General features: G+C 41.9%; 1 protein-coding gene across 6 annotated transcripts in view; it reads left to right on the top strand.

Annotated features, from left to right (window-relative positions):
• LOC143268074 (5-formyltetrahydrofolate cyclo-ligase-like) overlaps positions 1-23,111 on the top strand; it is a 59,264-nt gene that overhangs the window by 11,315 nt on the left and 24,838 nt on the right. For 2 of the 6 annotated variants that reach the window (XR_013043659.1, XM_076548593.1), the window contains one exon: positions 6,401-9,233. The exons of 1 other annotated variant lie outside the window; for it this stretch is intronic. Coding sequence is in view for 2 of the 5 variants with exons in the window: in XM_076548593.1 (XP_076404708.1) it covers positions 6,401-6,444 (44 nt within the window). In the remaining 3 variants the exon portion in view is untranslated. Of the gene's footprint in view, positions 1-4,272; positions 4,376-6,397; positions 9,234-23,111 lie in introns of those variants that run through there. 3 more of the 6 variants (XR_013043656.1, XR_013043657.1, XM_076548592.1) reach the window with 3 other exon arrangements.

The raw sequence follows: 23,111 nt of genomic DNA, 5'->3' as shown, positions 1-23,111 counted from the left end.
CCCAACTAAATATCTTGTGCCACTAAGTAAAAATCTCCAGTACTAGGAATGGGTTACATCTTGTTAAATCACTGGCCAAAGGGGTCCCATGGAGTACCCCTTTCAAGCATTACAGGCAATTGCCAAGTTTATTGGTTATTCTCCAAAACCTCTGCTAACACTTCTCTCTAAAAAGTTCCTGTTGTTCTTTCAAATGTAATACTTTCCGCACAGTTAACAAACTGTAGAGTTCTTAGTACAGGTTAGTTTGGCAAACTTAGGGCAATGATTGATATTTTAATTCAAGGCCTTTGAAAATTTTGTGGGGTGTATAGTTGAGCACATGTGTACTAAAGTATGAAAGCAAAGTCTGATGAAGTAGCAAATATATTATAACGCTTGCCTTTGAAAATGTCCTCATACAAGTATATGTATAAAATACAGCATCTGTGGGAAAGTACCCTTTTTTAACTTCAGGAGGGAAGATACAGGGCACAGCCACAATCTACATAATGCAAAACCAAGCTCCAAGAGTGCAAACAAATTCAAAGTTCAGTACCTGGGATTCATTCACAATCCTTTGGGCTTCCCTGAGGGGTTAGATCACCTCTTTGTTCCAGCTCTCAGCAGCATATACACGGCCTGCCCTCTAGATCCTAGCCAGCTCCATTTCATTGTGGCTGATGCTTCTGGTGACTGTCACATGGCACCGGCATTTCCAAAACTGCTAGGGTCCACCATTGCAACTGGGCTCTCTCTAGGAACTGTAGCCCGGCCACACTGTTGCAAGCCTCAGCTGCTCCCCTTGACCCCTTCATGTCTTTGATGAAACCGTCACCAGCTGGGTGACTCTATGTTACCAAGTTTGGCTACCAGCACAAGGTACATTCTGGCATATGAAGGCATGGAGGTGCAGTTTAATTACCTTATTAAACAAACATTGTTTTTAAATCCCATCTTTCACAAACCTTGTTTTTAGGACAGGACAGAATAGGACAAGACAAGACAAAACATGAATTATCCAAAATTCCATCCTAATCCAAAATACCTTGGAGACCTGTTGTTACCTCCTTGGTAGACCTGTACCATGTGGTCACCTTTAATCAAGATGGTAGTAAAGTCACATGACATCCATCTTCCCCCAGCCCTAACAAAGATGGCTGCCAGCCATGTGGCTGCCTAAATGGTGGCAGTACATGAGTTGCTTATATTGCAAAATGGAATCATGCCACATGGTTCCTTTAAGATTACCTATGCAGGGTTGGGGATTTAGCTCAGTGGTAGAGTGCTTGCCTAGCAAGGGCAAGGCCCTGGGTTCGGTCCTCAGCTCAGGGGGGATTACCTGTGCATAGAGTTTTAACTCTCAACCCCCACTGTTAGTAGTTTTAAGTTAACTTTTTTCATAGATTCCATAGACTTTTAGCCATATCCAGTAAAATAAACGTATAAATACTGAGGTACAGAATGCTCACATAAACCAAATCTAATTTTTTGGACTGATCCGCTTTCTTTTCCCTGTCATGGTCTAAGGTGAGTCAGCTGACACAGGACACAGAGGAAACTTTTAAATAGAGAAGGAAGAGCCATAAGCCAACTCTAGCTCCAGCTTTCCAATAAAATAAAACAGCATAAAACAACTTTACTGTTATTCACGCCCAAAGGACATCTGAACGCCTGATGACCTGTGGGCAGAGAGCCCAGGGATAGATTCTGAGCCCTGGCCGTAGGAGCAGCCATGGTGGCTGTGGCAGCTGGAGACTACTGGCAGCAGAGACAGCAAAAATGTCTGACCTATTTCTGTCTCAGACCTATGCTTGCAATAAAACTTACAGATACCCAGAAAAACAGAGAGAGATAAAACTTCCCAACAAAGCAGGCAGACACAACTTTCCAACAGACAGACAAAGCCTTCCCTGGGACACAGACAAAAGTTTCCAACCAAAACCAGAACCAGGTATGTGTGTGACATCTCGCTATTTGTCCTGGATGGGAGAATGTTGGGGTCCTGTTGAAGCCCCTCCACTTCCCAGGCATCCCACAAAACAGAACCCGACTATGACTCACCAGGAGGCCTCCTCAGATGCTTGCTGCTTTTCTCAGCGTGGGAGTTCACCCTGAAAATCCACATACCAAAGGCGGCTCTGAGCCTTGGACCATCTCAAGGCACATGCCCCCTGAAGCAGCCCCCCAGCCCCAGAGTTCCAGAGGGAAAGTCTAGCTTTAGAATTTTCGATAGATGGTCTGAATCTCTCTGGGGGGATCCAGGAAATGTTAATAATAAGATGGTCAATAATAAGATGACTACCACAATTTAAAGCCAAATTTGAAGCAAACTTTAATTAAATAGTGGCCAGGTGCATGGGCTCTGCCCAGGTCCACACCTAGGTTCCCCGAAAATGGCCCCAAGTCACGTTTGCAAGGGCTTAAGAAGGAAAATTCACAATTCACTGCGTTTCCCCTCAGGTCCAATCAGAGGCAACATACACCCTGACTTCCTTCCTGCACGCCTCCCGCCAGCATCTAGTCCGGGCCAGGGTACATCCGGTCACACTTCCTGCCATGGAACCTCAGGGCGTGTGGGCTCAAGCACATTGGGTACAGATGAGTCAAACAGATGTGTTTGGGGAAGTGAAAACATGTGGCTTGTTATCTCGCTAAAGAGCAGCCCTCGGTGTTTCAAGAAATACTAGTCCCTGGACAAGGGTCTTGCAGATAAGGGGCATTTTTGTTTCATTGTTCTCTTAAGTAAAATGTAAAACTTAACATGGGCTGTCTCGGCAGCAGAGACACTTCTGATCTCATGAAGAGCCTACAAGCTCTTCTGGGCCTCTGCCGTTCCTATGACAGCCTCACTTATGGGCTTCCATTGTTTCTTATGGGAGGCTAAGAAACAGCAGAAGCCCGGGAGCTGGGCCTCCCATTAGAAACAGCAGAAGCCCAGGATCTGGGCCTCCCATTAGAAACAGCAGAAGCCCAGGATCTGGGCCTCCCATTAGAAACAGCAGAAGCCCAGGATCTGGGCCTCCCATTAGAAACAGCAGAAGCCCAGGATCTGGGCCTCCCATTAGAAACAGCAGAAGCCCAGGATCTGGGCCTCCCATTAGAAACAGCAGAAGCCCAGGATCTGGGCTTCCCATTAGAAACAGCAGAAGCCCAGGATCTGGGCCTCCCATTAGAAACAGCAGAAGCCCAGGATCTGGGCCTCCCATTAGAAACAGCAGAAGCCCATGAGCTGGGCCTCTCATAAGAAAAATGCAGAAGCCCAGGAGCTGGGCCTCCCATTAGAAACAGCAGAGACCCGGGAACTGGGCCTCCCATTAGAAACAGCAGAAGCCCGGGAGCTGGGCCTCCCATTAGAAACAGCAGAGGCCCAGGAGCTGGGCCTCCCATTAGAAACAGCAGAGGCCCAGGAGCTGGGCCTCCCATTAGAAACAGCAGAGGCCCAGGAGCTGGGCCTCCCATACGAAAAATATGGTTGGGGGAGAAGATCACAACATTGGGTAGTTTGAGAACTACTGACTTAGAGAATGTTACTCCTTACCCAGGGTCTATTCATGCTTAAGAATGTACATCTAGCCTCCTTGTCTTTCCTAACTTTGTTAAGCTTAAGCTATTTTTGATAAACTGAATCATATTAAAAAAAAAAACTGTTATATTCTGTAACAGTGCACTATCAAAGGATCAGAAACATTCCCAGTCTCTCTGTGGATTGTGTTTATGAGTTCAAAGTTTTATTTGATACTAAAAAGAGCTTCAATTCAGGAATTGTCATTATTTAAGGCTGGCTTGTAAACTGTGAAACATGATTAAGACATGCAAGTAAATAGCCACCTCATAAAGGATCAAATTCTTTAATATGTTCAGAACTATAATTGTAGTCATGCCAAGCACTAATGTAATTAATTATAGGAAAGAGCTTTATTTAGCCTCCTATATGTGTTTTATAAGGTTAAGCCTAGGTTTGTTTACCTCAGATATACTTAATAGATAATGGTCCTCAAACTTGTCAGAGATCTGATGAATATGGTATTAAAATGTTTAATGGAAAAAACTTAGCATGACAGAGACCCACAGCTCCCACCAGTGACCCCGAGATCTGCAAAGAAGATGATAGGGCACCATGAAAACTCCACCTGGATCATGGTAATGCTAACCACTTGGAAAGACTGCCCCAAGGCTGCGTCAGCCACCAGAACCCAGCCCAAACTGTGGACAAGCAGGACAGTGAGAGTTCATTGCCCCCCTTTGCCTAGACAAAGTAAGGTCAGTCCCCACCATATTTCTCCTCCACAGGAAAAGCCTCTCATCTATTGGGTCTGGTGGCTGAAGACTGATGCTGTCCTGGTACTTCTGCCCCTAATGCCAATGAGACCAGGAGCCTGATATGACCATCTGGGTAATGGACTAGTCTCTGTTATTTTAATTGATACACAGGACATTTGGATTATACTTTCTACTGTCATTTATCCTCCTTGATCTCTGGTGGTATTGACAGCTAGGCTGACTATGTCTTTGTCAGCTTAGCAGCAGCAGGCAACCAAGTTCTTCTCCAAGGCTACTGCCACCTTGTTAGCTGATTTCATATATAAAAACCAAGCCTTGATTTTTCTAGAACTACTAGGTCTCCTGTTAAGAAAGGCTAGACAGGTTTGCCTTGCCAACAGGCTTCATATTAAAAGATAAACATGCTTCAGATGTAACTTTCCACTAGAGGAATGTGATTGGCAGCGACTGTGTCTCCGGTAAATTATTAGATGGAAAGAAAAGGGTTAAAAGTCTATGCAAGTTTTGAGGGTCTAAGAAAATGTCCTAAAGTATATAAGGTCTGAGGATATGAGAGTCTATGTAAATTCTGATTGCCTAAGAAAATGATTTCAGGGGTTGGGGATTTAGCTCAGTGGTAGAGCGCTTGCCTAGCAAGTACAAGGCCCTGGGTTTGGTCCTCAGCTCTGGAAAAAAAAGAAAGAAAATGATTTCAGATGTGTAAATGCAAGTTGTAAAGGTGAAAGAAAGTGATTTAATGCATGAGAAAAATGGGGAATGGTTCTGATTTGTTTCCCCCTTCTAAACTATTGTTATACTAGGATTTCAAAAGTTCAGAGTTTTAACACTGATCAACAGCATTCTCATGAACTTACCAGGATCTACTTAGTGTTTAGGCACAAGTTCAAGATTTTAAATTTCTTCTAATTGTCTTCTAAGTACAGACTTAAGGTGTTTCTCATCAAGCTATATTTGGCTCTCTAGACAGGAAAAAAAATGTTCATACTTTTTAAGCCAATCTACAGCTTTTCTAGGGCTCAAAGGTGTGAGTTATACTCCAGTTGTTTTGTAGACACTTATTACTGACTTTTCTACAATATGGATTTCAGATTGGTAATGCTAATATATCTAAAACCTTTAGGACTTTTTGTAAACTAAAAAAAGGAAAAGAAAAAAGCTGATATAACCTTCAGAGAATCAAAGGACTCACAAGACTTGGATCCACTTCTTACAGATCAAAAGGAATTCAGATAAATACAGCCTACATTTCCTGACTTTTCTAGTCCTGGGGATGGGATCTCTCTCTCTCTCTCTCTCTCTCTCTCTCTCTCTCTCTCTCTCTCTCTCTCTCTCAGCTTGATACTCCTCCCTTCCCTTAACTACTAGGACTATGGTCCTGAAAGTTCCCAATGTAAGACTGTGCTGGTTTGAAAATAAATGCCTCCCAAGGGAGTGGCACTATTAGGAAGTGTGGCCTAGTTGGAGAAATTGTGTCACTGTGGAGTGTAGGGAGCCGCTATCCAAAGATGGCGCTGGCTTCCTGGGAGCCTAGCTGTAAACAACTCCATATTTGGCTATGATGCACCAGTATGGTAATTGGCCTTATGTCCTCAGCCTATCCCGTGGCTCCCCGTGCTAGCATTCTGGCGGGACCCAATCACAGTACGGCACGTTTGCCTGATTCCCTTTATAAGCAGCTGCAGTTTAGTTCTCGGGGCCCCTCACCTCCCGCTCTCCCTTAATCAAGAGGCGCTCCAATAAAGTGTGTTCTGAGACGGATCCTCGCATGGTGGTCGTTCTTCCTCGCTGACCGAGGAGCGCGCCGCAGTGGAGGTGGGCTGTAAGGTCTCATATATGTTCAAGCCATGTCCAGTCTCTCAATTTACTTCCTATTGCCTGTGAGATCAAGACATAGCTCCTTCTCCAATCTCAGCTCCTTCTCCAGTACCGAGTCTGCCTGCATGCCACCATGTTGCACCATGATGATAATGGACTAAACCTCTGAGAATGTAAACTGCCTCCATTAAATGTTTTTCCTTTATACGAGTTGCCGTGGTTATGGTGTCTCTCTTCACAGCAATAGAAACCCTAAGACAAAAATGTTTCTTTATATTCCTGAATTTTAACTTCTGCCCCTACTCTATATCTGTCTTAGCAGATTTCCACTCGGCTGACAGACACCATCCAAGCATCAGCTACTAACTACAACCTGCTCCAAACAACTGTGGATCAATCCAACCAATCTGATCGCTCCCTGTCTTGAGCTGGATCAGCAAACCAGATGCTTCTGATGAATGCTCCATTGCCTGAATTCCTTCCTCCATTTGAGTATCATTCCAGCCCTCCTGGGCCCTGACAACAATGTCCTAGTTTCAGCAGGAAGGAGTTATAGAAGAGACTACATCATCCCTTGTCCTCCGATGGGCTGGAATGTTAGATCAAAAGAATACTACCTGGCACAGGAGACAAAATAGCTACCTACAGTGCCTATTGGCATGTTGGGAAAGTATAGTGGGTAGCCATTCCAGCTTGGATCTGGTCACTGGCCATCAGTTTTTTATTTATATAGAACGATATCCACAGCAGGAAAGGCACCTATTAAAACCAAATAGACCCAGATCTGGTAACAGGTAAATTCATTAGCTGAAACATTTCTACAATATTATAGGGTACTCAACCTGCTCTATGTAAAACAGAGGCTATTGTGTGGCTTCAAGAGAAAATTGTTGTTTCTATATAAACCACTCAGGGATTATTAGAGATAACCTGGGTATGTTCAATGAAAGCATTGCAAAAAAGGAGACCTGAAATGAAATAAATAATTGGTCCCCATTCTCATTTCTAGGCTCCTTCTAGATAGTGACTCTGATGTCAGCCATCACAGGGCCTTTGGATCTTCTGTTTCTGCTAATCACTGTTGACTCTTACATCACTGATGCTTTAACTAAGTGATAAGTCCTGTCTGGGTACCATTAAGCTTATGGTTATTAGATCCTAATATATACAGGTCCCTCTCACAGAGTCCAGGATTTGATACAGTGTATATAACTCAAGGTAGAAGGAAGGAAAGCCTGAGTTAAATTTTAAGTTTAAATTACTATGCCTAAGAGATCCATGAAACCAAAATGCCCCTGATCTGCAGTCACCTTGCCCAAAGACAGATAGTTCCTGAAATGCTAGAGGCTATTATTTATGAGAAATAATAAGCCACATGTATCCACTCCCTAAAGACGTTGTTTGACCCATCCACAACCGATGTGCTTGATCACATGTGAGCGGGACATAGGTGGGTAGGAAATGTATCAGGATGCCCTTGATTGGTTATAGGCAGGAAGTACGCAGGCAAAATAGGGTAGGATGTATGCCTCTACCTGATTGGACCTGATGAGAAATGTAGTAAACTGTAGGTTTGGCCTTTTTAAGCCCATGTAAAATGTGATCTGGGGGCATTTCCTGGGAACTGGGTATGGACATGGGCAGAGTGTATCCTCCTGGGCACTATAAAATGAAAGCTTGCTTCAAATCTGCCTTGAAACTGTGATGATGGCTTTATACTCAACCAATGGGGTTAACACAATGAGGCCCTATATGGGAAGAGCAGAGGCCCATAAGGGAGGTCATCCTTAGGAGCAGTACAGGTCCATCAGTGAGGTCCTCCATAGAAGTATGAGAGACCCATAAGTGTGGCCTTCCTTGGGAACAGCACAGGCCCCTATGTGAGATCTCATAAGGAACAGCAGAGGCCAATACATGTAGCCTCCTTAGGAACATCACAGTCCCATAACTGAGGCCTCCATAGGAACAAGAGAGGCCATCAGTGAGGCCTATACTGCAACAGCAGATTACCATAAGTGAGTCCTCCATAAGAACAGCAGGGACCCATAATGAGGCCTCCATAGCAACAGCAGTGTCCTATATGTAAGGCCTCCATAGGCACAGCACAGGCCTATTGGTGAGGCCTCCAACAGCGTGGGCCTATAAATGAGGCCCTTCTTGTGAACAGTAGGGGACCATAATTGAGGCCCTCCATGGGAACAGCAGATGCTCATAGGTGAGCCCCCGCAGCAAAAGCAGAGGCCCATAATGGAGTCCCTCCTTGGGACTAGCAGAGATTTATAAGTGAGACCCTCAATTACAGCAGCAGGTGTCTATAAGTAAGGATCTCCTTGAGAACAGTAGTGGCCCACAGAGAGGCCCTCCACGAGAACAGCAAAGGCCCAGCAGCAAGGCCCTCCATGGTAGAAGCAGCCTAAGAAACAAGTGTTTCAGGTAAGAGTATTTGCATTGCTGGCTTCCAAGTCCATGGCAGACACACTGAGAGAAGGCCCTCCTTAATTCTTAATTTCATTATATAAAAGCAATACGATTCAGTTCCTTTTAAAATAGAAAATACAACTGAACAAAAAAACTTTAAAATAACCATCCCTTTACCTATGATGAACCAATTATCTATCACATTGGTAGATGATATTTATACCACATATAGATGTAAAACACTTATAGATACACACGCTTGTCTGGGCTTTGAAAGTAAGCCCTCCTGAACCTTGCAACCCGGTTCTGATCGTCTACTTTTATTGTGACCCTATCTCAATAAATGACTATTTACAGCATTAGAATAGCTAATCGGTACTCCTTTAAGACTCCTTTCTAAACTCCTTAACGAGAAACATGATTATAAAATAACTCTTTTAATGTGAAACTTCTCAGGTAAGCCATACTCTACTGGCAAAGAGGACAAATAACAGCAAATGCACAGCCACCATTACCTTCTTTTGCCCCACATTCCAGGCTGATGCAGCTTCCTAAGAAACGGTGATAGGCCCTCATCTCCGCCTCTGTTATCCGCACCACGGTGTAAGGTGGGTATCTGGGGTCTGGTTCTTCAAACTGCCTGCACTGCACAGCTGTGGAGTTCCAGGACACAAGACCACCCCCCTCCTCTCCATGCCGCTCTGGGCACTGCATTCACACTATGGTTAAACCTCCTCTGCCTAATCTCTCTGAAGATCACACAAGGTCTCTCTCCCCCCCCCCCCCCCCCGAGAGTTGATCCTGAGGATTAGCGGGTGCGGACAGGGTCACTGCTTCAACAGACTACCAGAACTCCTGATCCAGAAACAACAGAAGGGGAGCTGAGGGGCAAAGACTTTAGGAACAAAGGAAAACACTTGAGCTGCTGATACTAAGAATGTTTCCCTAAAAGCATCACATCGTGAAATATCGGGCCATTGGTGAAATAACAATTAAAATTATTAAATTTTAAAACATTTTTTGAAAAGATAATCTTTGGGAGATTATTTCTGCGAGGTCAGCTTCACTCGCCTTCTTTTCCAAGCTCTCCAGGGTGCCAAAGCATAAGCCCAACACTTTAGCATTGCTGCCAGGGGCTTCACCGTCTAAGGAAGCACCAGGCTGACACAGAAAGTGATAAAGATTCCCAAGCTCCAACTGCTTCCGAGGAACAGTTGCAGCACATCACAATTCCCAAGTGAAGGATGCTCCTTCCTGCTGATATCCAAGAGCCCCCCTAGAAACAGAAGAAAAAAAATGACTTCATATGGCAGAGCTAGGCTGTATACAAAGACACAGGGAGAAGCTGCCTTTTCCTAACACGTTTTTACGTGATTAATGTCGCTGCTTAATAGTGTTGTGCTCTATAATTTAAAGAAGAATACACCATTAAACAGCCAATAGTTAAGTGAAAAGTATATGAATGTCTAAAGGCTCTGTCTATGTGAGCATCTGCGGTGGTCTCCAGGCTCTGTCTATGTGAGCATCTACGGTGGTCTCTAGGCTCTGTCTATGTGAGCATCTACGGTGGTCTCCAGGCTCTGTCTATGTGAGCATCTGCGGTGGTCTCCAGGCTCTGTCTATGTGAGCATCTACAGTGGTCTCTAGGCTCTGTCTATGTGAGCATCTACGGTGGTCTCTAGGCTCTGTCTATGTGAGCATCTACAGTGGTCTCTAGGCTCTGTCTATGTGAGCATCTACAGTGGTCTCTAGGCTCTGTGATCTCTGAAGGGAAGTTTGTATTGCACCTTAAGCATATTTACAGACCCAGATATGTGTAGCTGTTAGGTCATTTTTCTTCAGTAACATGTTGTTTTACAATTTAACTGGATAACTTGGCAACTATTTCTTAGGATAGCTTTGTAAATGTTTGCTTTTTCAAGACAAGCTGATGGGGATTCAGCTCAAACAGGCAGGAGGAAAACTCAGTAAAACTTTAACCCATCCTGTCTCCGTCTCACACAGATATTATGAAACTGTAACGGTGCAAGGCAGCAGCTAGACTACATCTGTTCATATTAAAATAATGCATGTTTTGTGATGTTTTTATTTTTTACAAGTTTTAATAATAAAGTTTATAAAATAAAATAAAAAAATGCTAAATGTAGAATATATATTTTTCTTTCCTTCTTCATTATGAAGCCTGTTTATTTTATATAAGGCCTCGACCATAGAGCTGTGTTTCATGGTAAGGTTGGTATTCAGGCTCTTCTCACTCTATTGCCTGATATGCAGGTCTAGGTTAATTTGCCTGCAAGTTTGTGAATCTTGTTGATTTTCTCAAAGAACCAACTCTTCACTTCTTTGAGGCTGTATTTTGCCTTTTCAGTTGTTGTTTCTATTTAGCTGACTTCAGCCCTGAGTTTGATTATTTCTTTCTGCCTATTCTTTTTGGGTCTTACTGCTTCTTGTCTTTCTACAGCTTTGAAGTATATCACTAATCGATTAATATGAGATGTCCCTGGTTTTTTATGTAGGCACTTAGCGTTTCCCATAGGTTTTGGCAAGTCGTATTTCATCTCCATTAAATTCTAAAAAGGTTGTAATTCCCTTTTTGATATCTGTCTTGACCCAGTTTTCATTCAGTGGTGAGTTGCTTTGCTTCATGGAGTTTGTGTGCTTTCTATCATTACTGTTCTTGATGCCCACCTTAAGACATGGTGGTCAGATAGGAGGCAGGGCATTCTTTCAAAGACTTGCTTTGTGTCTCAATATGTGGTCAGTTTTGGAGATGTCTTACTTAGGATTTCCATTGCTGTGAAGAGACACCATGACCATATAAGTCTTCTAAAGGAAAACATTTAATTGGGGTTGGCTTACAGTTTCAGAGGTTTTATCATCATGGTGGGACATGGCAGCATGCAGGCAGACATGGTGCTGGAGAAGGAGCTGAGTTCTACATCTTGATCCACGGGCAACAGGAAGTAAACTGTGTCACTGGGCATAGCTTGAGCATAGGAGACTTCAAAGCCCACCCCCACAGTGACACACTCTCTCCAACAAGGCCACATCTACTCCACTACCTCCTAACAGTGCCACTCCCTATGGGGGCCATTTTCTTTCAAAGTACCACTGGAGAGTTTAATGGGCCACTTGAGAATAATGTGTTTTCTTTAGTATTTGGGTGGAATGTTCTGTAGCTGTTTCTCTGTTTAGTTTTTGTTTGGATGATCTGTCTGCTGGTGAGAATGGGGTACTGAAATCACCAACTAACACTTTGTGAGAGTCAGTCTGTGATTTTAGCTGTAGTGTTTCTCTTTTGAAATTCAGTGCCCTTGTGTTTGTTACATAAATGTTTAGAATTATCCATTTATGGACATTTTTTTCTTTTTGAGTATGCAGTGTCCTTCCATATTAACCAAATTTAATCTTAAAATTAATAAGATTCATTGTGGTTTGAAGTCTATTTTGTCAGATATTAAAATAACTACACTCCCTTGCTTCTTAGATCCATTTGTTTCAAATACCCTTTCCCATCATTTTACCCTCATGATGTCTTTCCTTAGGGGTGAGAGGTTTCTTGGATGCAGCAAAAATATGGACCCTGTTTCCTAATCTTGTAGCAATAACGCCCGCACTACCACCACCGGTTCACCATGTCCAAGCAAGGGGCTGTGGATCGAAAAACAGAGACAAAAGACAGCAGGTCATTCACCTCAGCAGAATGCCAAATGCCGTTTATTTAAAGAGGGAGGAAACCTTAAATACAGTCTTACAGCACAATGGGAGAACCCCAGAGGGCAAAAATTCACTACTGATGTTTACAATCTTGTATCTAAGCTGTTAATGCCCAATATGCAGGATACACAAACAAAGAACTTCCCTTAAGCATTCAGGAGGGTGGAAACCATCAGGGAATTAGCATAGGGAGGATATCAAGGTCAAGGTCCACAAGCAAGGCAACAGTTACCCAAAACAGGAGCCAGGGACCTACAGGTCCCCCTTTTATTAAAAAATGAGCTTCTGCTTAGGTTGCATGTGACGTCAGCAGGTCACCTTACCCATCATGGAGATGCCTGCCCAGGCCACACAGGTGCTCTGTCTTAGGTTGATGAGTGCCCCCCAGGCATTACCCATCTCTGAATACTCATTATCATATAGGCTCAACCATGTGAGCTGTAGAGTTAACTGCTGCCAAAGATCTCAAAGTGGCGCTGGGCTTGCAATCTGTGCATTTGAAACAAAAGACCAACAGAAGTCCTAACCCACCCATAGCCAGTAGGCTAAAGGCAACTGAGCCATTCCCTTCCTTAAGGAGCCTTACTGCAAATTGGAGTCCTTGCAAGATGGTATCCCAAAAGCAAATGGAACTTGAGTTTTATAAATTTCAAAGCCAATCGAAATGTATATAACTACTGAATAAAATTTATCATGCCCAATAGAATGAAAGAGTAATTAACTGTGGTAGCTACTTTTGCTGCCAGGGTCTTCACTGTGCTAGCTATAGTAACCAATTATGAAATAGCAATCCCAGAAACAGTAGCAGCAGTGGCCACCACCGCTATAGCAGCAACAAGGCAGCAGCGATGTCAAGTTCTCTTTTGGAGCGTGCAGGCATCCACTGGCATGGACACAACTCCAGGAACACGACCCACCAAGGCCCATATTTCTTGATCCCAGCATGACTTAAGCTGGCAGCTCTGCAAAAGAACAGCTAAGAACCATAAAGAAAAAACAGACAGCACACAAGGAGCAGAACTAATGGTCTCATAATGGCTACATTCAGGCTCACAAATTTTAAAGGTATCTTCAAAGGAGGCTAGATGAATTTCAGGAGGCCAATAAAAGTTGCATAGAGCCACTCCTGAAAAGTAGGTACTACACCAGCTTGAAGAGGATTGTGAAAATGAAAAGGCTTAGCTGGCATGGTACTGTGAACAAATGGAAATCAGTGACCTTCAGGGTTATCCTTAATCTCCAAGATGTCTGGGTGACACATTCTCAAACATACTTGAAAGAGCAGTTACCATACATTACCTTCTGAAGAATCCAACTGCATGGCTACAGTTCCTAGTCTTACATTAATGCTTGCCAAGGCTGGCCATATTGAGCTCTCAATCCCCATTGGCATCAGAAGGGGAGAGTTCTTCACAAAGGCCCAATAGGTCTCTGCCATGTTGGGATTCAGCAGCAGCCACAGGGCGCACGCAGCGCTCAGGAACCCAAAGAGGGAATCTCATTGTCCTGTGGAAAGACACAAACAGATCCCCGGGCCCACACCAATACCAGATCAGGTCCCCTCCAAGTGCCTGTAGAAAGATCCTTCCATTGCACCAGAGGATGATTTGCAACAGGAGCCCTCCAGTGCTTATCTGCAGCAGATACTCCAGCAGAATCCACCAATAAAAAAATTTAAAATATATAAAATAAGGGAAAGAAAAGAATGTGGAGAGGAGAAATGAGCCCCTAGCTCCCCCTTTTTACTTTAGCAATATATGTTTTTGAGGTACAATGGCAGCGTTCTACTATAGCCTGTCCTTGAGGATTATAAGGAATGCCAGTCTTATTAATGATAGAAAAATCTTGGCAGAATTTTGAAAATCCCATAGTGCTGTAGGCAGGACCATTATCAGTCTTTATGCATTTTGGCACTCCCATGTAAGCAAAAGCATGAAAACAATGATTCTTTACATCTTTAACCTTTTTCCCCTGAATGGGCAGAAGCAAAAATTAGAGAGGAGTATGTATCAATAAATACATGGACATATTGTAATTTTCCAAAGGAAGGCACGTGTGTGACGTCCATTTGCCACACATGATTAGGTAAAAGTCCTCAGGGATTAACTCCCAAATGAGGAACGGATAAAAATTCAGCACAAATAGGACATGATTTAACTATCTGGATGGCTTGTTCCCAGGTTATGCCCGTATGATGACGAAGAGATCCAGCATTAAGATGATAATGTTGATGCAACTGAGTAGCCTTTTCAAAGGCAGAACAAACTAATGTGACAGCCATACGAGTAATGGCATCAACCCTCTTATTACCTTCACTTAGAGGTCCAGGCAACTGAATATGAGCTCTAATATGGCCCACATAAAGGTTATATGCATGGGACCATATGAGTCCTTGCACTTGCAATAAATATTCATGAATGGGAGAAATGGATGGCTTGTAGGCTGCTGTCTCCAAAGGCATAACTGCATGTGCCACATATTGGCTATCAGTATAAATGTTTAGAAGCTCATCAGAAAACATCTGTAAAGCAAGCAACAGTGCCCGTACCTCCACCATCTGGGCAGAAGTGCCTTGGACTTTCATTCTCTTCACTATGTTACCAGAAACTACCACAGCAAAACCACGTGAAATGCCATCAGTAAATACCACACAGGCCTGAGGAATAGGAATCATCTGTACTATCTTGGGAAATATAACGGAATGCAATTTAAAAAATTTACACACATCATTGGAGGGGTAGTGAGTATCAAATTGACCCTGCATGGAGCATGTCAATATGGCCCAATCATTATCATTAGCTTGCAACCATGCTATTTGAGACTGGGTGTATTGGGTCACCACAATATCTGGCTCCTTACCAAAAGTTTGAACACTGATAATCTGAGCAGTAGCCTGAGGATAAGGAGTAATGGTTTTTGCTGGAGAAGCTGGGGAATGTACTTATAGAATAGGACCTGTTTGCCAAAACACTCCAGTAGGTGAATGAGAAAAACAAAATATCAAATATAATAAGGGAGAAGAAAGATCTATATACTGCACGTGAGCCTGCTCCAGGGCCTCTGGCACTCATTGTAGGGCTATATGCCCTTCAGCTGTTAATTCACAGGGACATAAAGGGTCAGGGTTGCCCTTTAAGACATCATACAAAGGATGAAGTTGACCTGTTGGAATCTTTAAAGTGGACTGAAGCCATTGAGTATCTCCCAGAAAGGTTTGCAAATCATTAAGTGTGCATAGCTGATCCATACGCAGAGTAATCTTTTGTGGATGTATGCCTGTGTGTAACAATTCATGACCTAAATAATGATAGGGAAAGGATGCCTGTAACTGGGGCTATTTGTAAATTAGCCAGGCTAAGAACCTCTTGTAATTTAGAAAAGGCATCAAAAACAAGTATTTTATCTTTAGCAGCCAGTAAAATATCTTCCTTATAAGTCAGTCACAATTAAATGCCAATAGTTAGGAATTGCCACGGGGCAGGCAAACAAGGCTGTGTTGTTCCTATGAGAAGCATGATTGTATTCACAGCTCTAAGATCTTGTAATAGCCACTACTTTCCTGACTTCTTTTAGATGCCAGTTGGGATCTCAGGATTCTTGTGAAATTATAGATATATCCAGCACCAGAATCCAATAATCTTTGAATCTCAATCACATATAATTTTATTTTTAATTTAGGCTACTTGTCATTGATAACTGTTTGTCAAAATACCTTTTCTCCTGTACTTTTAAAGCCTCCAGTTCTACATATAGTCACCATTTTGCATTTAAAATGTGAAAGCAATAATAATTGAGCAATTCTATCCCCAGCTTCTGTTTCCATGGTCCTTTTTACATATACCAATTATAAAATCATTAAATACAATCTCTATAGGATTTGAAGAGGTAACTTTAGGTAATACTCTTGAGTATTTTTATAAAATCTTAAAAAGCAGATCCTTTTTTATAGATTTCAAGTATTTTATTCACTGGAAAAATAATTTTGTAACATCTTTATCAGTAAGAGATTATTTTTATGGGTTTATCTTAGCAACAACATTATTTAATAAGCTAATAACCCAATCCATTTCAGGTGTTATATTTCTATAGAATTTCCAAGAATTTCTAGAAAGCAACTTAAAGAGCAGAGCCAATTTCCAGTAATGATCAACAGACAAGAACATACCTAATACATAGTTCAAAATTATGAATTCTGTTCCTTTAGTTTATCTACCATGAAAATCCAAACATTTATTAAGAAAATCAAAAGAACAGAATATCCTTTATATAATGAATATTAATATCCCTGGAAATTCAAACAGCATTGACTTAGCATTCCATGTCCTGACCGAAATCATTTTTCACCAGAAGTTGGGCCCGTTTAAACTTTTAGTGCTAGTCCCTCTCCTGGCCTCTGCTCACTTGCCCGCCCATGAGCCTGTTCCCCTCATGGGCCTTGTGGCTATGCCTCCTGCCTGTGTGTACCTGCCCGCCTGCTGCTCTGGGCTATCTCGCACACGCCTTCGCCTCCATGCTGGACGTGTGCCCCACACACGAGCACTCACGTTTAAACTTTCTCTTACTCCCATGAAGGGACTACCTAATAATGAGTTATTCCCACCATAAGGAAAAACAGAAAAACATTTCCCATGAAGGGATCCTAAATATTGAATTATTCCCACTCTGAGGGAAAATGAACTTTTAAACCAAAATTAAGCAAACAGACAACGAAACTTCTATGACTCTTTGTAATTCAGATGCTGCGGCTCTGTGCTGGCAGGCAGAAAGAGCTCAGAGTTTCAGCTATCCTGAAAATTCTAAAATTGGAAAGAGCCTTTTCTTCCTCCATTACCACTGGGAAGAGGCTTTTCTCTTTTCTTCATCCTTCCTCTACAGGGCCCTAAAAATCTTTAGGCCTACTTTCAAAAATTTCCCCCTTTTTACCGGGAAAATCCTTTTTTCTTGATTAAATTTTTTCTACCTTTTCTAATGGGAAATTTCTTTTCCCTCCCTCTTCTCTGTTGGGAAGATTTCCTTTTTTATTTAAAATCTTTAGCTGTCTTGCCCTATCTTAACTTCAGTGCCCTCCTGCTTCAACAGTCCAGTTAATTGACTCTGAGCTAGCTGCACCCATTTCAATTCACCCTTATCATTTCTTTTTTTTTCTTTAAATTGCTAGCCAGGCTTACCTGGGTGTCCATCAGCAATGTCCCTTCTTTCTTGGATCTCGGTGGGACCTCCATTTGTAGCAATAACACCTGCGCTACCACCACCTGTTCACCATGTCTGAGTGAGGGGCTGTGGACTGAAAAACAGAGACAAAAGACAGCGGATCATTCACCTCAGCAGAATGCTGAATGCTGTTTATTGAAAGAGGGAAGAAACCTTAAATACAGTCTTACAGCACAATGGGAGAACCCTAGAGGGCAGAAGTTTGCTACTGATGTTTACAATCTTGCATCTAAGCTGTTAATGCCCAATATGCAGGATACACCAACAAGGAACTTCCCTTAAGCATTCAGGAGGGTGGAAACCATCAGGGAATTAGCATAGGGAGGACATCTGGTCAAGGTTGGCAAGCAGGCAAAAGCTACCCTAATTGGGAGGAGGCCAGGGCTCTACACCTGAATAAAAGGACCCTTATGTGCTTGCACTGGAAAAAGACTTCTTGGTGGTCTCTGGGGGTTTTGTGAAATGGGTACAATGGAAGCAACAGACTATGGAACAATGGGTCCTGGAACTAAATGACAGTGAAAACAATGTCTCAGAACCTCTGGGACACAATGAAAGCAGTCCTACAGGGACCTTTACAGCTCTACATGTTGATGAAGAAATCAGAGACATTGCAAATACTATGAATGATACACCTTAAAGGATTTTCGTAAAAAGGAAAAAAAAAAGAATAAGCCAAACCTCAAGTAAGTAAATGAAAAGAAATCTTTATGATCAGTCCAGAAATTAATGAAATAGAAATGAAAAGAAAAACATAATCATTGAAACTAAGAGTGGGTTCTTTGAAAAGATAAATAAGATTGACAAACCAAACTAATCAAAAGAAAGAAGACACCAACTTAAACAATTACAGGTGAAAAGGGAACCATCACACCAGATACCAGTGAAATGAAAAACATCAGGTCTGGAGGTTAGAGACAGCTCACTGGGTAAAAGCACTGGTTGCTTTTCCAGAGGACCTGGGTTCAATTCCCAGCACCCACATGGTAGCTCACAGCTGGTCTATAAGTTTTGTCCCAGGGATCTGATGGCCTCTTCTGGCCTCCTTGGGCACTGGAAAATATGATGCACAGACATACATTCAGACAAAACACCCATACACATCAAACTAAAACATATAAACAAAAACATAACTTACACAAAACATCACGTCTCATGTTGAAAATACATATTCCACTAAGTCAGAAAATCAAAAAGAAATGGATGAATTTCTAGACAATGTGACTTACTAAAATTGAACCAAGATGAGATGAATAGTTTTAAAAGATATATAACATGCAATGGATTTAAGCAGTAATGAAAGCTCTCCCAACAAAAAGCAGTCCAGGCCCAGATGGAGTCATGGTGATGTTTCTGAAGCCCTCCAACTTTCCTCCCATGCTTCTCAAGCCACTCCATAGAAATGGAAGAAACACTTCCAAACCAAAGGCAGATAAAGACATGGAGTGAGAGAATCAACAAACTAATTCCCATGATGACCTTAAACTAAATAATTGCAAATACATCAAAAAGATCATTCACCATGATGAAGCTGGTGGTGTAACTTGATCAGAGATACAGGAACGCAACAGATGTGAGCCAATAAATGTTCTAAGTCACACAAATGGAGCCGAGGACAGAAACCCCATGGACATCTGGACAGATGTAGAAAAAACACTGACAAAACCTACCATTCCTTCATGGTAAAGGTTCTAACTTGGATTAGGAAAAAAAATCGTAATATAATAAAGCCTACATATGACAGCCTACAGCCAACATGATATTTAATGGGGAAAACCCTCAAAGCACTTGCACTAAAATAAGGAACGAGACAAAGGTGTCCAACTTTTCCACTCTTCTTCAGTATAGTCCTGGAAGCCTTAGCTAGAGCAAGACAAGGGGAGCATATGAAAGGATACAAACAGCAAAGGAAAGAAGCAAAAGGCCCCTATCTGCATCTGCTATGATTTTATACATAAATCATAAAACTATGATTTATTTATAAAGACTAACTAGAAAACTTTTAGAACTGATACACACGTTCAGTGGCAGGACACAAAAGCAATACACAAATCCTTCCTATATATCAATGACAAAGAAACTGAAATCTTGAAAGTAATCCAATTTTTTTTTTTTTTTTTGGTTTTTCAAGACAGGGTTTCTCTGTGTAACAGCCTTGGCTGTCTTGGAACTCACTCTGTAGACCTGGCTGGAGTCAAACTCACAGAGATCTGCCTGCCTCTGCCTCCTGAGTGCTGGGATTAAAGGTGTGTGCCACCACCGCCTGACAGTGATTCAATTTTTAACAGCCTCAAAGAAGAAAAAAGTACCTTGGAAAAACCTAACCAAGGATATGAAAGATCTCTAAAATGAAAAATTCAAAATACTCAAGAAAAAAAATCAAGTAAGACACTAGAAGATGTAAAACATGTTCATGGATTTGAAGGATCAATAATTGTGAAATATGGTGGTATTCTATTTGTACTGAAATGTGATTTTAATTGTATGTTAATAAATAAAGTTGCCCAGGGGTCAGAGCTATTAGAGCCATAGAAAGAGCACGGCAGTGGTGGCGCACACCTTTGATCCCTTAGATCTCTGTGTGTTCAGGGATACAGCCAGCATTGGAGACATACGCCTTTAAGACCTAGAGAGCTGTACTTACAGGCAATGACGAGGCAGTCATGTGTCTGGGTTTACAGCCAATGAGAAGGCAGAACAGAAAGACTATTTAAAGACATACACCCAGGAAATAGCTCTCTTTCGGGGAGCTAGGAGCACCGCAGGAGGAAGGGTAAGATTTTAGCTCTGAGCTCTGAGCTCTCGGCTTTCTCTTTTACATTGGTTCTGTGTTTCTTATTTAATAAGACGGTTGGTTACATCTACAGTGAAAACAGTATCTTACAAAATCCAATATAGAGTCAATACTGAGCAATCTCAACCAGACATCCAGTGACATTCTTTACAGAAACAGAAAAGCAATCTTAAGTGAGGTATGGTGGCTCACAATTTTTAATTCCAGCACTTAGGGGGCAGAGGCCAGTCTGCTCCACAGAGTGAGTTCCAGAACATCCAGGACCATTACACAAAGAAATCCTGTCTTGAAAAAAACCAAAACAGACACACTCCCCTCCACACACAAAAAAGCAATTTTAAAGTCCATATGGAAACACAAGAGACTCTGGAGAGGCAAAACAATCCTAAGCAAAAACCAAATCACTGAAGTTATCACCATACCTGATTTGAAGTTATATTACAGATCCATATTAATAAAAAGGGCATGGTACTGATGTAAAAACATATTCAATTGTAGGGATAATTCATCTGTGCCCCCACAATAGAGTTTATCTGAGGTCAGAGGAAAAAGCCAGCCACTATATTTGACGTAGAAGTCAGACAATGGTAGCACATGCCTTTAATTCTATCACTGAGGAGGCAGGGATCTGTCTGGATCTCTGTGAGTTCAAGGCCACACTAAGAACAGAGCCAGGTGTGGTGGCACATGACTTAAATTCCAACACTAGTTAACCATAAAGGTCTGGAGGTATGTATAGACAGACAGGAGGTGACAGAACTGGACAGGAAGAGGAAGTGATATAGCTGGGCAGTGAGAGGAAATGAGTTAGCAGAACAGAAAGGAATGAATATAGGTGTGGGTATACAGGAAGTAGGTCTCTTTGGAGACTGAAGGTCAGTGAGGTGAGGTTGGCTTGTGGCTTGTCCTATTCCTCTGATCTCTCAGCTTTAACCCCAATTTCTGGCTCCATGTTTTTTATTTTATAAGACCTTTTAAGATTCATTTTACAATTGGTGCTCTGAGGATTGTGGCAAGAATTGCCTGAAAAGCTGCTTGTGGCCTTACAGCTCAGGCTGGAACTGCACGAAGCTGGATCTCTACCTCACATGGGCCAAAGTCTCTTTGGCTTTTTCTCTCCTGGTGGGTGGTGGACTCTCTCTGGATTCTCATCTCAGACTGCTACCACATTAGGTAGCTGCTTTGAAATTCCCTTGGACTTCTACTGTTCTACACAGTTAACAGACTTGGTAAGTCAATTAAGATATCTTAAAAGGAGAAATTAGTTAAAAGGGAATTTTTTCCCACATTAAAAAGTGGGAAACATTTTTACAATGGAAGGAATTTGGTCTCTGTTTGAGAACACATTAGGCAGTCTGAAAATGGAACAATTAAATGAGAGGATAATTAATGTTGATGAGGTGTACATAACATTAATTATGAATATTATTTGCTTGATCATTTTTATTTTAGCATTAAAAAGGTTGACCAATTTGAGTGCCAAGATAAAAGCTTTAGAAAAACCTGTTAAAATGAATTATAGAGAAATTCAGACCCAGACAGAAGAATTTAAAGGTGAATGTATCTCAGGATTGAATCATGTAGTTACAGAGAAACAGCCTCAGGTTACCAGACAGCAAACATTAATCTACCTGCTAACCTTACAGGAACTGCCACATGCTCAAGGGTGTGTATGAGCTAACTGGACTCCAGTGGATATGTTAGATCTGAGGAGATTTAAAGAAGCTATAGTATCATATGGAATGCATTCTCCATTTGTAAAGTAACACTAACAATAACAGGTCCAGCCTATATTGTTTGCTCCCAGGGTCCGTGGAAGAGTCCAAAAAGCAGCTGAGGACTCTAATCTGAGGGATATCCAATGAATATAAGCACAATGAGTTCCTTAGTCCATTCACTATATCCTTCTAAGTCAATTCTATCTACACAGTTTCTTTTCCGTTCTCATATTTAGCTTTTCCCAGTCCCTTCTGGTCTCGGTCCTTTCTGCTCTTCTCTCATGTCTATCTAGTTCTTTCTGTCTCTGTCCTCATCTTTGTTCTTCTCAATAAATTCTCTTCAGTGCTCTCAGAGAACCAGTATATATACCCAAACAGTAATTCTTTGGCAAAACAATGCAAGGTTTGAAGTTTTCAGGGTCGCAGAGAGAGGGGATAAGGATCCACACATAAAGCAATAATTGTCAGCTTCCAATTACAACCAAAAGGGGAGTGACTAAAGGGGAGTTCTCTGGTAGTGTCAATTAAAGACTAAGATCAATTAGGAAATTTATGTGCTCAAACTATAATCTAGAAATGGCTAGATAAAATGTTAGGGTTCAATAAGTCACAATAAAGTAAACTGTCTTTGGTGCTATTTTTCCTGCTCATCCTGGCTGCAGCTGCTTTCTGATAGGAAGGGGGCATATGCTAGGTGGCTAAGCAACCTATGTCAGAGCATGTAGCATTTGGTTAGAAAAAGCACTTTCACTCAGAGTAATTGCTGAGCAGAAAATCTAGGAATAGCACCTGACTGAGGAGGAATTAAAACTTAATTTGCACAAGAAAGAAGCTTGGCACCTATGCCTGCCTGGCCTTGAAGGCAATCTCCTTGGGTCAGTGGGAAGTAATTGCCTTAACTCAGTAACTAGCAAATAGCTAAAACATCATCCCTGGAATGTGAGCAGTAAATCTCTTAAGTTAGGGTCTTGTATAAATAACCCGGGGTGAAGATAAGGAGTTGAGGATTTAATTGTTAGTGGTTCTTTTCTCTATCTGTGGGTGAGATGAGCTAATGTTTGTTTCTCTGCATTTGTCCTTGGAAAAAGGTATCTTTGCTGAAATACTTTTGTCCAGAGAATGGCCCTGGCCAGATATATGTTAATGAAAAATAGACACAGCTAGGGACAGTTATC

The sequence above is a fragment of the Peromyscus maniculatus genome, chromosome 12, assembly GCF_049852395.1.
Source record: "Peromyscus maniculatus bairdii isolate BWxNUB_F1_BW_parent chromosome 12, HU_Pman_BW_mat_3.1, whole genome shotgun sequence".
Taxonomy (NCBI): Eukaryota; Metazoa; Chordata; class Mammalia; order Rodentia; family Cricetidae; genus Peromyscus; species Peromyscus maniculatus.
The sequence above is the reverse complement of the archived record's forward strand: the minus strand, read 5'-3'. Positions and strand labels throughout refer to the sequence as shown.